This window comes from Vulpes vulpes, chromosome 5, assembly GCF_048418805.1.
Source record: "Vulpes vulpes isolate BD-2025 chromosome 5, VulVul3, whole genome shotgun sequence".
Classification (NCBI taxonomy): domain Eukaryota; kingdom Metazoa; phylum Chordata; class Mammalia; order Carnivora; family Canidae; genus Vulpes; species Vulpes vulpes.
The window spans coordinates 58403488-58417843 of NC_132784.1; the positions used below are offsets into that span (position 1 = coordinate 58403488).

Consider the following 14356-nt stretch of genomic DNA (forward strand, 5'->3'; position numbering starts at 1 on the left):
GGGAGAGAAGGGACAGAGGGAGGGACAGAGTAAAGGGACCCGGCAGATGGCTGTGGGGTGGTCCCTGCTGACAGCAATGCGTGAGCATCTCGCCATCTTCCCAAGTCACCCCATGCTGGGCTACTCGTCCAGCAGCCACGGAAACCGGGACAGAACACGACCAGAAAGAAGTCCTGGCATGAGTTCTGTTGGGAGGGCCACCGGTTTAGGACAAGTAGAGGGCAGGCCAGAGAGCTGTGAGCCGCATCCAGGGGCTTCCCTGGATCCACTGCACGGAGGGACCCCCCAGAGTGGTGCGCAAGGGCTGCGGGGGGGCAGTGGCCACAGGATGACTCGGAGACCAGGGCCCCAGGAGGAGATCCAGGCAAGACCCACGGGATGTGGGGCCTGACGTTCCGGGGCACCAACCAACCCTTAAAATGCAGAATGGCTCACAGATGAACACCTTCTGGGGCGGGGGGGGGGGGGGGTCCTCGGTGTCCATCCTCAGAATTGGATGTGATCCCCCCGCCCCCGTGTTTCTTATGGTTTTCTCCAGACATAACTACACACAATAAAAATGTATCCGTTTAAAGCATAATGGGCAGTGGTTTTCAGGGTGTTCAGAGCTGCACCACCTCGACCGCGGTCAGCACGCTCCTCACCTCCATCCTCCACCCCCCACCCACCTCCCCAGACACTTCCGTTCCCTAGTGACCACCTGACTGAGCCACAGATGGAACAAACCAGAACCAGCCCAGCTCGATGGTGGCACGCCCATACGGAGGTGCCAATCCCTGAGACCACAGGGAGCCTGGTCACTGATTGCAAGGCAATCCAATGGTGAGGGCGTCGTCCTGGGACCCCCGGTAAGACGGTGCTCCTGGAGCCCCCTGACCAAGACCCTGGTGAGGAGACGGGGAATTGAGTCCTGCCACTCCCCACCCTTGGGGCCTTGGGGGAGCACATGGAAATCAGCCACGCAATGAGGGTGTAGACTCAGCAAGAGGGGTCAGCGTGCCCAACCTCTGAGATAACCAAGGTCCGCATGGCGTCTCCCACCTCTGAGATAGCCAAGGACACCCTCAACCCCATAACGTGACCAGAGCATGGCCTCCAGGGCTCCTTGGGGAAATGGCCGAGGCCTAGTCCGGGTGCACCCAGAGCTCCACGTCGCCCTGAGGTCAGGGGTCCAAGGGACCACTCGTCTGGGCCAGAGGTCAGGAGCCGACTTGAAGAGGGTCCTGGAGGCACACAGGCATAAATGAGGCCTCACCATCCAATATGGGATCTTACATCTGGATGCTCGGGACAGAAAAACAATGTGATCACTGTCACAAGATGCTAAGGAAACGATTTTGAGAACTTGCAAATAAAGAGAAGGAAGCGATCACTTCCCTTTCATCAACAGAGATCACCACTGGATAAGTGAATAGCACGTCCAAGGGGACGCATGTGCCCAGAGGAGCCCTCCAGCCAGCGGGTGCACCTGCGGGCTCACGACAGATGGGTCTATGTGCTGGGTGCCCATCACCACAGCATCCCAGCTGACTACACATCTGAGAGAGGTACCACCCCGGGCAGAACACATGAGCCAAACCCAGACATGACCCAACCCCGGGACCTGGCTTTGTGTCTGTTGTACATGTTCCTTCAGGTGGCATACTGGGGATGGGAAGCCGTGACGTCCGAGCAGCCAGCAGAAGCCAAGCGGGCCCCTCCATGCAAGGCCTCTTGAGTGTCGCCTGCAGACGCAGGACACGGCCCACATGCAGAGGGGGCTCGGCCTCCCTGTGCTCCCCGCGTGCCCCCGGGGGCACACGGTCAGCCCCCCCCCCCAGTCAAGGCCCCGTGTGACAGCAGAGCAGCTCCAGGGAACCAAGGGATGTCGGGGGGTGGGGGGGCTGTGGGTGAGAGAGAGCTGGTGCCATGTCCTGCCTGCCACCTGACCCAAGGACAGAGCCGCTGGCAAGCAGGAAGGAGGCCACCGGACATGGATGTCTACACCACACCTTGGATCATGATCAAATCCACTTTCCACAGCTGATGGTGGTGTTACGGCGCTTTCCAAAGTCCTCATCTTGCAGAGATGCAGCACGAACCACCCGCAGACACAGCGGTTCTGGAAGTTGCTCCAAAACCTGCAGGTGGACAATGTGAACAGGGCCTGGGCGTGGCTGCAGGGACGTGACAACACAGGGGGCGCACCGAGGCTTGGCACGTCTCAGGTTCTCCACAAGGAAACGTGAGAGATGAGCCCACGGAGGTCACACCAGACCTCACTCCAGCTACGGGTGCCTGCACAGCAGCTCCTCCAGGACATTTCTTCCTAAAACATGGGAGCCCGGCCATCCTCAGAGGCGCAGGCATGGCTGGCAGCCCAAGGTGGATGATCAAGGGCCCAGAAAGAACCCCCAGGGGACTGAGGCAGATTTAAGAATTTGACCCTTGGGGCAGCCCGGGTGGCTCCGCGGTTTATCATCTGCCTTTGGCCCATGGCATGGTCTGGGTGACCCGGGATCGAGTCCCACGTCGGGCTCCCTGCATGGAGCCTGCTTCTTCCTCAGCCTGTGTCTCTGCCTCTGTGTGTGTGTGTGCGTGTGTGTCTCTCATGAATAAGTAGATGGAATCTTTAAAAAAAAAAAAAAAAAGAATTTGACCCTCAGTTTGGAAAGATCCCAACTTTGTGGGTGGAGATAGTCTGCAACCATGTCCCTGAATTCCCAGTTATCAACTTTGGACGCCTGCACAGATACTATCTGCTTCTACCTTACGTTCCTCTCTCTTCCCCAAAACGTCAACAAGCATGTACTGCTCTTTATAATCAGATAAGAATTCATATATCTATTTTTTTAAATAACCTGCTTTTTTTGGGCACGTAGGTGGCTCAGCTGGTGAGTGTCTGCCTTCAGCCCGGGGTCTGATCCTGCAGACTGGGGATCGAGGCCCAGGTCGGGCTCCCCGCATGGACCCTGCTTCTCCCTCTGCCTGTGTTTCTGCCTCTCTCTGTGTGTCCATCATGGATAAATACATAAAATCTTTTTTTTTTTTCACCGATGCAAACACACGAGGGTTTATAAAATCTTTTAAATAAATAAATAAACACCCTGCTTTTTCTCCTCTGAGTCCTTTTTTTGTTGTTTTGTTGTCCAAGGTTTATTGAAGATATTATAGCATAGCAGAAAGATTCAAACAACACCCCGTGGTGGTTTTTTTGTTTTTTTTAAAGATTTTATTTTAAAACTGAGCCACCCAGGCTGCACCATCCCCGTGGTGTTTTGAAATTCATCCCAACTGTAGGCTGAGTGACCTGCAGGTTGGACAGGCTTCCAAAGTCCAAGAGTTTCAATATCTCCTTAGTGTCAGGATCTACCTTGATGATCTCCTGATCCAGGGCTGAAACCTCAGGCACGTAATTATCCCTCCTTTCTCTCTCCTCCTCCTGCAACTTGATGGAGATGCCTCTCACCAGACCCCGCTGAATCTGCTTCATCAGCTATGTGACATAGCCTGCGATCGTGTTGCAGAGCTTCTCGCTGGGGATGATGGCCATCTCCTCACACACGTGCTTATTGGTGTAGAAGTCATTGCCCAGGTGTGTGTAGTACTTCTTGATGATGACTCAGGCTACCTTCTTCACAGTTGTGGTGCACACGCAGCCCATGTTGGCGGGTATAGTAAAAGAGCTCTCCTTTGATTCCATTTATTTCTTTAATCTCAACTTCCAAGCTAAACTGCTGACCTTCAAAATTAAAAACCTCTATAAAAGACGCTCATAAAACATTGAAGCTTCCATTAGTGTTTCAGGCTGCCCGCCTACTCCATGAGAACACTGGCACACGGCTACTCCAGTATCCCCACACCGAGTACTTGACAGGGCAACCTCTCCAACGCCCCTCAGAAAGCGCTGGGCAGTGGGGGCCACAACCTTCCCCAGGGAGGCCCAGCACTGGGTCCCATGACCCCGCAGCTCCCAGCCTGAAGCAGTCACGGTCTCTACAACCCACACAACCCACCCTCCCACTTCTGGCTGAGGAAAGGAAAGGAAACCACATTTCACTGAAAAGCCTCCCTTAGGGACATGCTGTGTATCTCACACAAAAGTATGTAAATCAAACTAAATTCGAGAACTAAGGTGAGTCTCAGGAATTCTCACATATCTGGCCAAGTCCCAGCATGTGGGGTTTAGGGGCGGGTCTTCCACCCAAAGTTTTAGGGCCCAGGGGTCATGAGACACAGTCCGTAGAGAGGCATCCAGCCAGGCAGGGGCAGGCCCGCCATCCCGGGGGCTGCTGTGCCGAGGGGCAAGGCCGAGCCCACCACAACCCTGCCCGCGTGTCTGTCCACAGAACTCTAGCCTCACGTCAGCGTCTCCTCACGGACCCCGCGCAGGGGTGCATCACCACCGCCATGAGTCAACATGAACCTGACGGCCTAGGACAGACTCATCACCTCAGCATCTGGGAACGAGGGGCCCCATGGCCTCACCAGGCCAAAACCAGGGTGCGGTCCTTCTGAGGGTCCAGGCAAGAGCCCGCATCCTGCTCTCTTGACCTGTCGGCAGAATCAGCTGCTGAAGCTCAGGGCCCCTCATCCTCGCTGGCTGGACAAGGAGATGAGGGCCCCGGGGGGGATGAGGACAATTCCAGCCCCTCAAGCCTGCTGTACACTGGGCCCCCGTCCCTGCCCCATGTGCCGCAGGTCCATCCCTGACCACCTCCTGTATCCCCTTCCCTTCTGAGGCCTGCACTGACACGGGGCCCCCAGACAGTCCAGGACAACCACCCCCCAACAGCCTTGCCTCATCATCTCTGCAGCCCTGGCTCCCAGCCATGAACGGACCTGGGCTCCATGCACCTGCTCATCACAGAGAGTCATTTGTTACGATGCAGGTGGCAGCCCTGTCCCTAGAACCTGGGATTTGCTATTTTAACTGAATCCATTCTAGTTCATCAGAAATACTCCTCCTGGAGGGATTTATACACAACAGAAGACAGTAAGACGGAGCGAGAACCCAGTGCCCTGCTCACCCTCACCTGCGAATCAACCGGAAGACCTGCATTTCAACGAGGTCACCAAGATGTTGGACCCAGACCCCACGCCATGGCCTGGACACACGCAGCCACCATATGTGACACCCACTCACCAGAGCCTTCGTGCAATTTCCAACAGGATCAGACTCCCAGTCTCACATTTCAGAGCCTGAGGCACAGCTGACAGCATGCATCCTCCTCTGCCCATCCCTCATCCGTGGGTGAGCAGAACGACGGAGCCCACGGCACCTTGGCACTGCAGTGAGGGAGGGCCCTTGGGTCACGGGGGATGGGGGCAGAGAAGGTAATGCCACCCGCCCCCAGGCTGGGGTCAGCCCTGCTCTCAGCCCTGCATCCCCTCACAGCAGGGAAATGAGATCAGACCCGAAGAGAAGACGGTCACAGAGCAGACAGGTGGTCTCCGTGGTGCAGGGATGCTCCTGGGCCAGGGTTGCCTGTCAGAGCCACAGGCTGACCTATTTTCTATGAAAACTGACATCGGCCTCCCTTTACCTCACTCTAAAAACAGAAGCCACACAGAGGAAAGGATCCGCTTGCACGGCAAGAACAGAGGCTCAGGGATAGAAACGCAGGAGCTCACATCCCCAGGAGCCTCACACCCAACAAACCGGTGGGAACGGTCGTGGGAGGAAGCGTGGACAGTAAACACACATGGATCAAAGCGAGGGCTGTGTTCCCCCTCCTGCTGGAGAACTGGAGGAAGGCCTCCGCCCTCCACCCTCAGACACACAACAGCCCAGCAGGAGCTTCTTTAAAGGAAAAGGCAAAAGCACGGAGGACATTCTATTCCCCAAGGCTCAGGGTCACAGAGCGGCATGTCCTCGTCCAGCTGGATTGCCCCCCAAGGGCCCAATCAGGCCACGACCCCGCCAGACCATGAACATGACTATGGGTGAACGTGTAATGGGACGGGAGAGAGCCCAGTTCCCTCAGCCACAGGCCCCCAGTACCCGCGAGGCAAAGCCACACACGGAGAGAAAATCGTCCTCTTGGGTGATGTCCTCTGACCTGGTTGGGCCAAGGAGATGCCAGCACCCGACCCCAATTCAGCAGCCCCACGTGACCATCACGGGGCCAGGAACACAGACTGTTAATAATTTGCCCAAATTCCAGGGAAGCAGTGGTAACATTTTAAATAAACACGGAGTACAAGGAAATCACAAACATCCGTCTGCGGCAGCCAGAGCCGCTGGGGTAGCAGCCAACCCCACACCCAGGGCAAGCGTGGCTTGTGGACTTAGTGCTTTATTCCCAAAGTTGCACATCACCAACCTGCAAAGAAACGGCGTTTTACGTTCAGCTCATTTGTCACGCGGACTTCAGTGCACAGCTTCAACATCAGTAACATGGTCAAGATCATGACTATGCTCTGCCAGAGGAGCGGCGACTCAAAATGCCTTCCAAACCTGGGGAGGTAAAGAGACCATGGTGTCAGGAGGGCCCTTGGACACCTGGGGCTCATGGCCCTTCCCTGCCCAGGTCCCAACCCAGGCCCCACGGCCACCTCCTGAGCGGCCCCCAGCACTCTCATCTGTCACAGCCAGCAGCCCTGAGTGCCGAGCCCTCCACAGTCCACAGAAGACGGCGGGGCAGGTGGGGTGTGAGCACTCCTGGACAGTTGGGCCAAACTCCATGACAGCCCTCTGCATGGACACCTCTCGAGAGCCACATTCCCCCCGCCCCCGGGAGCCACGGATGACGGTGTGAGTGGGTCTCCGAGCTCTCTCGCCACACAGCCAGGTGCCTGCCACAGAGACCCCAGCCCCCACTGGGAAGCTCATGGCTCCAAGACCACCTGATTCCCTGGGAGAGTCCAGGGGCAATAGGAAGCCTGCCTCCTCTTGAGATGAGCAGGGACAGCAGGGTCAGAGGCCAGAGCAGCCCATGGTATGAGCAGACTTTGGGGACCCAGGGCATTCCCAACCAGAGGAGGAGAAGGCAGCTGAGGGCACAGCCTCCCTCTCCCCCTGAGGCCCTGACATCCTGTCCAGGCCTCCTGCCCACTGTCCACCTCCTGCCCCCGCCCAAGCCTCCTGCCCACTATCTAACCCCCGCCCCTGCCCAGGCCTCCTACCCACTGTCCACCTCCTGCCCAGGCCTCCTGCCCAGCTCTCATGCCTTCCTGTTGATGCTTTTCTAGTGGTGAAGTGTGTTGTCCACTCAAGCTCCTGACGGTGAGAACCACAGCCTAGTGACCAGCACAAGCTGACCCATCAGCAGACCCCAAGCCCCGGGGGCTGAGAATAGCACTGCCCTCCACACACCAGCTGGGTCTCCGCTATGGCCACCAGAACCACTGGCACCATGACACGTTGACCCAGGCCCCTTTCCAGGGCTAGGCCTGGATTGACCTGACATCCTTTGAGGCCCCAACCCCAGTTCTAGCCTGAATATTCTGGGGCAGGAAACCCACCAGGTCTGGCTACAATGTTACCTGAAGGGACATCCCTGAAACTCGAGCCGGTGGTCAACACACCGAAGCCAGGAGGCCCTGCATGCAGTCCACTCTCCCAGCTGCTGCTGAAAAGCAGAAGATGCAAAGAAACACCCTCAGCCCCACCTCCTGTCCCTCACTCTGGCCTGAGTCTACACCCTGCTCCCCCCACAGAGAGATGGTTACCAGGAGCTGACAGCCAAGGCTCAGGAGGAGCGTACCCACAACACAGAGTGGGGAAGAGCTCCCCGCGGGCCTGGGCCTGGGCATAGGTGCTCCCAGAGACACCACCTGCCGGCCAGCGGCCACAAGAATTACACTGAAGCAGTGAGCAATCACGACAGGACCTTAGCGGCCAGGCTTCTGTGGGATGAGGTTCGACACGGCCGTTCCTTCAGCCCAAGAGTGCGTCTTGCAAAAGTCTGTCTACGCGGTAAGAAGATCTACCTACACAGTAAGGAAAAAACAATGTTCCTTAACGTAGAGGAACTGACCCTCATGTGTGCCCTGGTGCCTCAGGCAGCTTCTTCAAGCCCAAGTTTGTGAACACACTTCGCTGCAGGAGTTTAACCCACCTGAGGGCCTCTCAGGGCCCTGCATGCCTGACAGGATGCGCCCCACCTGGGGCAAGCCGGCCCAGCGGTGAGAAGGTGCCACCTAGAGGGGAGCCACCCCCCAGTAAGGACCCCCAGGGAGGTCAGGCAACCAGGAAAAGCCAGCATTTCCGTGGGGAGTGAAGGGCCAAGACACCTGAGCCGGGACAAGCATTCTTCACTGGTCCCAGAGGTGAGTGCCTGGTGCACATCCCCTGAGCAAAAGACAGAACAGGCCAGTGGTCACAGAGGTTCGGGCTCATGCCACTTGGGCCCAGAAGGGCAGAGGAGCCAGGATGCAGACAGTGGACAGCTCCACGACCACCAGAGTCCTCCGGCCTCCCCAGGAAATGTCACCTAGGATCCTGCTGCTCCATCTGAGCTGCTCCAGGAAACACAGGAAAGAAGCTGAAATGCTAGGCCAGAGCCAGAACGGGCTGATAAGCCAGATTGGAGTAATGAGGAGGTGCAGCCAGGAGCAGCTGCGGGTGCCCTGGGGCTTCCTAAGCCAGTGGCATGGGCTGGGGGGCTCACAGACTCCACCGCAGGGGCTCCAGGGCCTGAGCCTTGTCTCTTCTCTAACGTGCGGCTAGAACCTCTACTTAAGGACCTTTCTAGTCATTTCTAGGAACTGGATCCCACTGGTTACCTAGCTGACCCGAGGTCAACTCATTGTTAGGTAAAGGTCAGACAAAGGCGCAGCCCAAGTTCAATGTCTGCCAAATGAGACGGGGATACCTCCATCCTGCGCAGGCGGGGAAGAATAAGTTACTCTGGGGTTCCTCACCACAAGCTTATTTCCAGTTTTAAGGTTGAGGATGTGCAGCTTGGGCCATTTTGTGAGAAAGGCCACTTGTTTTTTTAACACTCAACAGAAATGATGACTAGAAAAACCGTGGGCCAAGAAATCAAGGTTTGCATGTTCCCATAAACCATACACCAAAACTGAATCCAGGTGAACTCAGTGTTTACAATAAAAACAAGACCATTTAAAGCAGGAGGGAGGGAGCAGAGGTGAATAATTAACCGATTTTAGAAATACAAGCTAAATGAGATACAAAATTGCAAAAAGCACAACTTTCCACAAATACACAAGAGACAAAGTAAATATGAAACAAGGTTCAGGTCATCAGTCATTTTTAACAGTTAATTAAAATAGAAAGATACCATTTTTCACATGTTAAATTGCTGAAGGCTTTTCTTCCTTCACAGCCAATGACCTAAACTGACGGCAACGTCTACTCTCCTCTCCAGCCGGAGAGTGCAGGTGCGCATGTCTCAGGAGAGGTGATGGGCCCACTGGGACAAGCCAGAGCAAGGGCGCCCAGGAACACTGTGCACCTGTCTCCCCCAGGACGGTACAGGCTGCGGAGGGCAAGCCACCGCGTCTGAGCTGCTTTCCACAGGGAACACCCCTCAGGTCTTCAGAGTTATGGGAAAGCTCAAGTGGAAAGAAGTTGTGTATCTACTTTCCTGTGTCACACTGCTCCATCTTAGCGAGTGTCACTATGTGCTCAGCGGTGCAGTCCCTCTGACAAGATGTCACTGCACCTGTGACACAATGTCAGGGCACCTGTGATACAGTGTTACTACATCTCCAACAGGCCCTGCCACTTATTTTGGACACAATGTCACTGCATCTGACACAGTGTTACTACAGGTGACTACGCTGCTATATCTCTGAGACAATGTTTCCACCCAATGCAAGTGAGCTTCAAGACATCTCCCTGGTTGCCCAAGGCTCTGGCCAGGAAGGCCTTGCAATGCTGTCCACTCACCCTGGCCTCCGCCCTCCCATCCTCTACAAAATCACAAGCCTGCGAGTATCAGTTCCAAGGCTCCATGAATCCCTTCTCCTGATGCTGCTCTTCTGAGGCAAAATCCTACACATCAGCACTTCACAGACTATTATCTGCCGAATGCTTGTTTTACAAAAGGATGATGAGAATTGTACAAAAGGAAGTAGAGGTGCACAAGTTTCGGAAACCCAGGCTTTACATGGCCCAGCTGGCCTCGCTGCAGGACTGTGAAGCTGCTCCCAAGTCTTGCACCCCACATCTGTGGGCAGATCCTGGACTAGAGCTGAGGTGTCAGCCAACTCCAGGAAACGCACTCCTCAGTTCTAAGCAGGACGACTGGTGTAGACCCTGCTCCATGTCACCTGGAGCCTCCATCACCCATACATGTGTGCATGATCCCCTCCACACGATGCTTCCACTGAAGTGAAGCCCCGCAGCCTCCAGACCAGTCTCCAACCCTACTGAGTCCTACGGGAGCCATCCATGAAGCATGGAGGACCCAGGAGCAAGACAGAAAAGGGAGGCTGAGCATCACCATCAGAGGGGCAGGATCCAGGCTGGGGCACAGAGGTACATGTCACCTACAGCCCTCATTGGAGCCCGGCCTATCCCAGGTTCACACAGGAACCCCAAGTACCAGACTACATGAAATGCAGGAAAAGTGCACCCCTGGGCCAGGGAGACACGAGGAGGGACTGGTGCACCGCCAGCTGCCACATCTCCTAGACCCTGGTAGAGGCAGCCAACCGAGGTGACCCAGGGCGGCCCAGGCCACGGACTCGGGGAAGGACAGACAGACTCGCCAACAGACAGAGCTCAGAATCACACAACCAGCCGCCCACACCGGGTTAGGAGGGAACGCAAAGCTGGTCTGAGGCCCGCGGGGGAGAGAACTCCCGGTCCACATGCAAGGACTCGGGGTCCCCTTCTGACCTCTCCACCCAAGGTACGTGGGTGTGCGTCACATATTCTATCCTCTCGCTGTGATGGTGAAGGTGAGCGCACTGAAGGACACACCTGGGGTTTTCCCCAGGAGAAGCTGACCTCAGGCCCCCCCATTGTGAGAGAAAATCTGCTCCTCCACCTGAGTCTGGGACTCCGAGCAGCCCTCGGGGTACTCAGCTCACCGTTCAGCTACCATTGGACTTCAGGACCTGCCTCCGGTCAGCCTTGACAAGATCAAGGCTGTTTCACAAGGAAGAAGCCACGTGCCACCTTGAAGAGTGGTCTCTGCCCTCAGCCACAGGAAAACGAGGAACCTTCAAAATGTGAGTTTTCAACTTGTGCCAAGGAAACATATAAGCAGCGCTGACCCCTTGTTCCAAGGCAGCCTTGCCCAGAGACAAACCTGGTGACACGATAAGTCCTCCCGGCAGGAGCTGCCTCGTCACCTCACCTTTAAAAGCCCCAGACGAGGGCAAAACTAACACAGTGAAAATGGGTGCAAGGTGGCCTGGAGCCACAGCTGGATGGGATGGAAAGAAGCAGAGCAAAGCTCTGGTGACAGGAAGGGGACGTTGTCAAACCCACCAAACTGCACACTCACAGTGGTCAATTCTAGTTAAATCATACCTCAGCAAGATTGAGTTAAAAATGAATTAGCAAAAAACAGGATTACTCAGCGACCAAAACGCCAAGAGGAGGGGCACCTGGGTGGCTCAGTCTGTCATGTGTCCAGTGGAGATCATGATCTACAGGTCATGAGATCTAGCTCCCCCTCCCCCGCACCTCTGTACTGGACGCCCAGTCCCTCCAGGATATTCCCCTGCCCCTCCACCACCTCCCTCCCTCTCTTAAAGAAAATGAGGTTACGGGATCCCTGGGTGGCTCAGCGATTTAACCTCTGCCTTCGGCCCAGGGCATGATCCTGGGATCCTGGGATCCCGGGACTGAGTCCTGCATCGGGCTGCCTTCATGGAGCCTGCTTCTCCCTCTGCCTGTGTCTCTGCCCCTCTCTCTCTCTCTCATGAATAAATAAAATCTTAAAAAAAAAAAAAAAAAAAAAAAGCTATAAGACATCATTTCATTTCCTCTGAAACTTCCCCCTCCCAGACAAGTCTGGCTTTAGCAGTGAGTCCCTCACCACAATGCAAATGATAATAAGAGGAAGCTGAGCAGGGAGTGGCAAGAATTACCAGAAAGTTGACTTTCCTATTAAAACAAAACAAAACCACACACACCAGAGAAGGCGGAGGGAACAGCCTTCCCTGCACATGGCTCCTGAGCACTCTTTCCTGTCAGGCCCCGAGGTCCCCTCCCAAGGGCTCAGTGGTCAGGATGAAGCCCCCTTCCTACAGCTCTTCATCTTTTGCTAGTCTTCATCGCTACTTCTGTTTCTCCCTCCCACTCCCGTGGAAACCCTGAGGGCAGGGACCCAGTCCCAGGACCTTGCCCAACATCCAGGAGTCTGTGGGAACACATACGATGACATACGAGTGACAGCTGCAGATATGAAGGTTACAGGTCAGACTGTCCACTCCCTTCCCACCATCGTCCCTGGGATCCCACCATCATCCCCGGGAAATAGTGTCATGCACGTCACCAGCTCCTTTTAAAAGTACACACACTGCGGCCACCACCCCACCCGGAATCCCCACAGAGAGGAAGCCGTCTCTCTGGAAGCCCCCGACTCACCAGAAGAGTATCCGTAAAATATTAGCCACCAGGAGCACCAGGCACACGTAGGTAGAGAAGCCCTCAGCATTCTGAGTCCTCCGGATGTCCCTGTACTGGGGGATATAGGGCACCACCCCTCCGAAGACCATGGCCCCGGCTGCCCCCCAGGAAACCAGCTGGTGCAAGGGGACCAGAAGCCAATCCAAGCCTTCTGCCTCCATTCCGGTGTCCCCCGGGCGGGCGGGTCTCTGCTCTCAGGCCTCCCGGCGCCCCCGCATCGCTGCAGCCGCCGGGTGCGGAGCCTGGCGGGACAGGACAGGAGGTGAGGACGCCGGGGGGAGGGGAGCCTCGAGGTCAGCGGGTTGCTCCCAGAGCTGCGCCACGACCCCTCCTCCGGCACCGGCGCCCCAGGGAGCTCCCGCGCGCAACCGGCCCCCAGCGGACGGAGGTGCGGGGCCACGGCGGGGGACGCGGGACCAGGGCTTGTGGGCTCCCTCGGTCGGGGGGAGGCTCCGTTCCCGAGCGGGGGCCGCACACGGCCGAGGGGGCGGAGCACGCTCCACCCGGGGCGAGCATGCTCAGTCCGGGGAGCGCGCCCGCGGGGGAGGGAGGTGGCTGCTCCCGGGCCAGGACGCACGGCCGGGCGGGGGCGGGGGCGCACGGAGGCCGAGGGCTCGGGGCTGGGACAGCCTGCACCCCTGCACCCCTGCACCCCTGCACCCCTGCACCCCAGCCAGGAGCGCACGCCCCACACACACACCCGCGCTGCGCCCGCGTCCACACGCGGCTGCGGATCCCGAGCCCAACCCTTACCGCCGGCCCCGCCCGTCCGTCCTGCTTCCTCCGTCCGTCTGTCCGTCCAGCCGCCGCAGCCCCGCCTCCGCGTGACGTCACAATACGGGACTCCCGCCCCCCGGGCCGGGCGGTGTTAGGTCCTAGAGAGCGCCGGGCGGGCGGGGAGGGTCGGGGCTGGGGGTCACGGTGGCCCCGCCGGCCCTCGCCGCCCCGGTCGGGGAGCGCCTGCCCGGGGAGGCCGCCCCGACAGAGCCAGGGACGCGCGTGAACGCGTCCACACCGGTGCCCGGGCGAGGGGCGCTGTGCACGCGGCGCGCCACGGGGAGCAGAGGACCCGGCCCTGCCTCTGGCCGAGGTCTGCGCGGGGCCCGGGACCCCCCTCCTGGGGACCCGGCAGGGCCCGAGCGCCCCCAGGTAGTCCCAGCGGTCCTTCCACCGCGGCACTTTCTAACGAGTCGCGGTGGGGATGAGGGGGCTCCCGGGGTAGTGGGGGGGCTCCTGGGGGCGGTTCCCGGGGTGAGGGGCTCCCCCGGTTGGCGGGGTTGGCGGGAAAGGCTCGCGGGGTGAGGGGGGCTCCCCATCTGGATGCGCGGTGAGCCGCGGGGCAGCAGCAGTCAGACATTGTGGTGACAGGAGGTTAACCTGGTCTCTGGTGAGGTGAAGTGCGGCCCTTCTGGGGTCACTTCCACACATGTGCCGTGGCCCAGGGCAGCGCCAGGACTGCCTCTCAGGGCACAGAGTCCCCACTGACAGATAAAATAGGATCTCCGGAGTTCCCTGACCAAGGGGCGCCCCAGAGCCCTGCTGCAGGGGCACTGCACGTGCATGAAGCCCAGGCCCGGGTTGGATGGAGGAGCAGCGAGGGCCCTGGTGAGAAGCCAGCCGCCCATGGACCCAGGACCCTTGCAGGTGGGATTGGAGGGAGAGAAGACCAACCACAGGGCCCCAGGACTTTGTCTCAACAACCACAGCCCTGAAACCTCCCAAAAGGGAAGGCCTGGTGATGACAAAGGGTGACCCTGGGACCCCACACTGGCTGCAGCCTTCCCACCCCAGGTGCAGCCTGTCCTCCTGCTTCCTACCCTA

General features: G+C 57.8%; 1 protein-coding gene and 1 pseudogene across 7 annotated transcripts in view; both read right to left on the minus strand.

The window, feature by feature from the left end:
- SLC66A2 (solute carrier family 66 member 2) overlaps nt 1-13645 on the minus strand; it is a 44626-nt gene extending 30981 nt beyond the window's left edge. Inside the window, exons 1-3 of one of the 7 annotated variants that reach the window (XM_025997786.2) lie at nt 13289-13645; nt 12494-12777; nt 6306-6439 (exon numbers count right to left, since the gene is read on the minus strand). In XM_025997786.2, the coding sequence (XP_025853571.2) occupies nt 6306-6439; nt 12494-12696 (337 nt within the window). In that variant the 5' untranslated portion in view covers nt 12697-12777; nt 13289-13645. Of the gene's footprint in view, nt 1-6305; nt 6440-12493; nt 13202-13235 lie in introns of those variants that run through there. The other 6 variants (XM_072758157.1, XM_025997787.2, XM_072758155.1 and 3 more) reach the window with 6 other exon arrangements.
- Nucleotides 3197-3721, minus strand: LOC112919349 (small ribosomal subunit protein eS17-like; annotated as a pseudogene).
- Nucleotides 13646-14356: the final 711 nt, after the last annotated feature.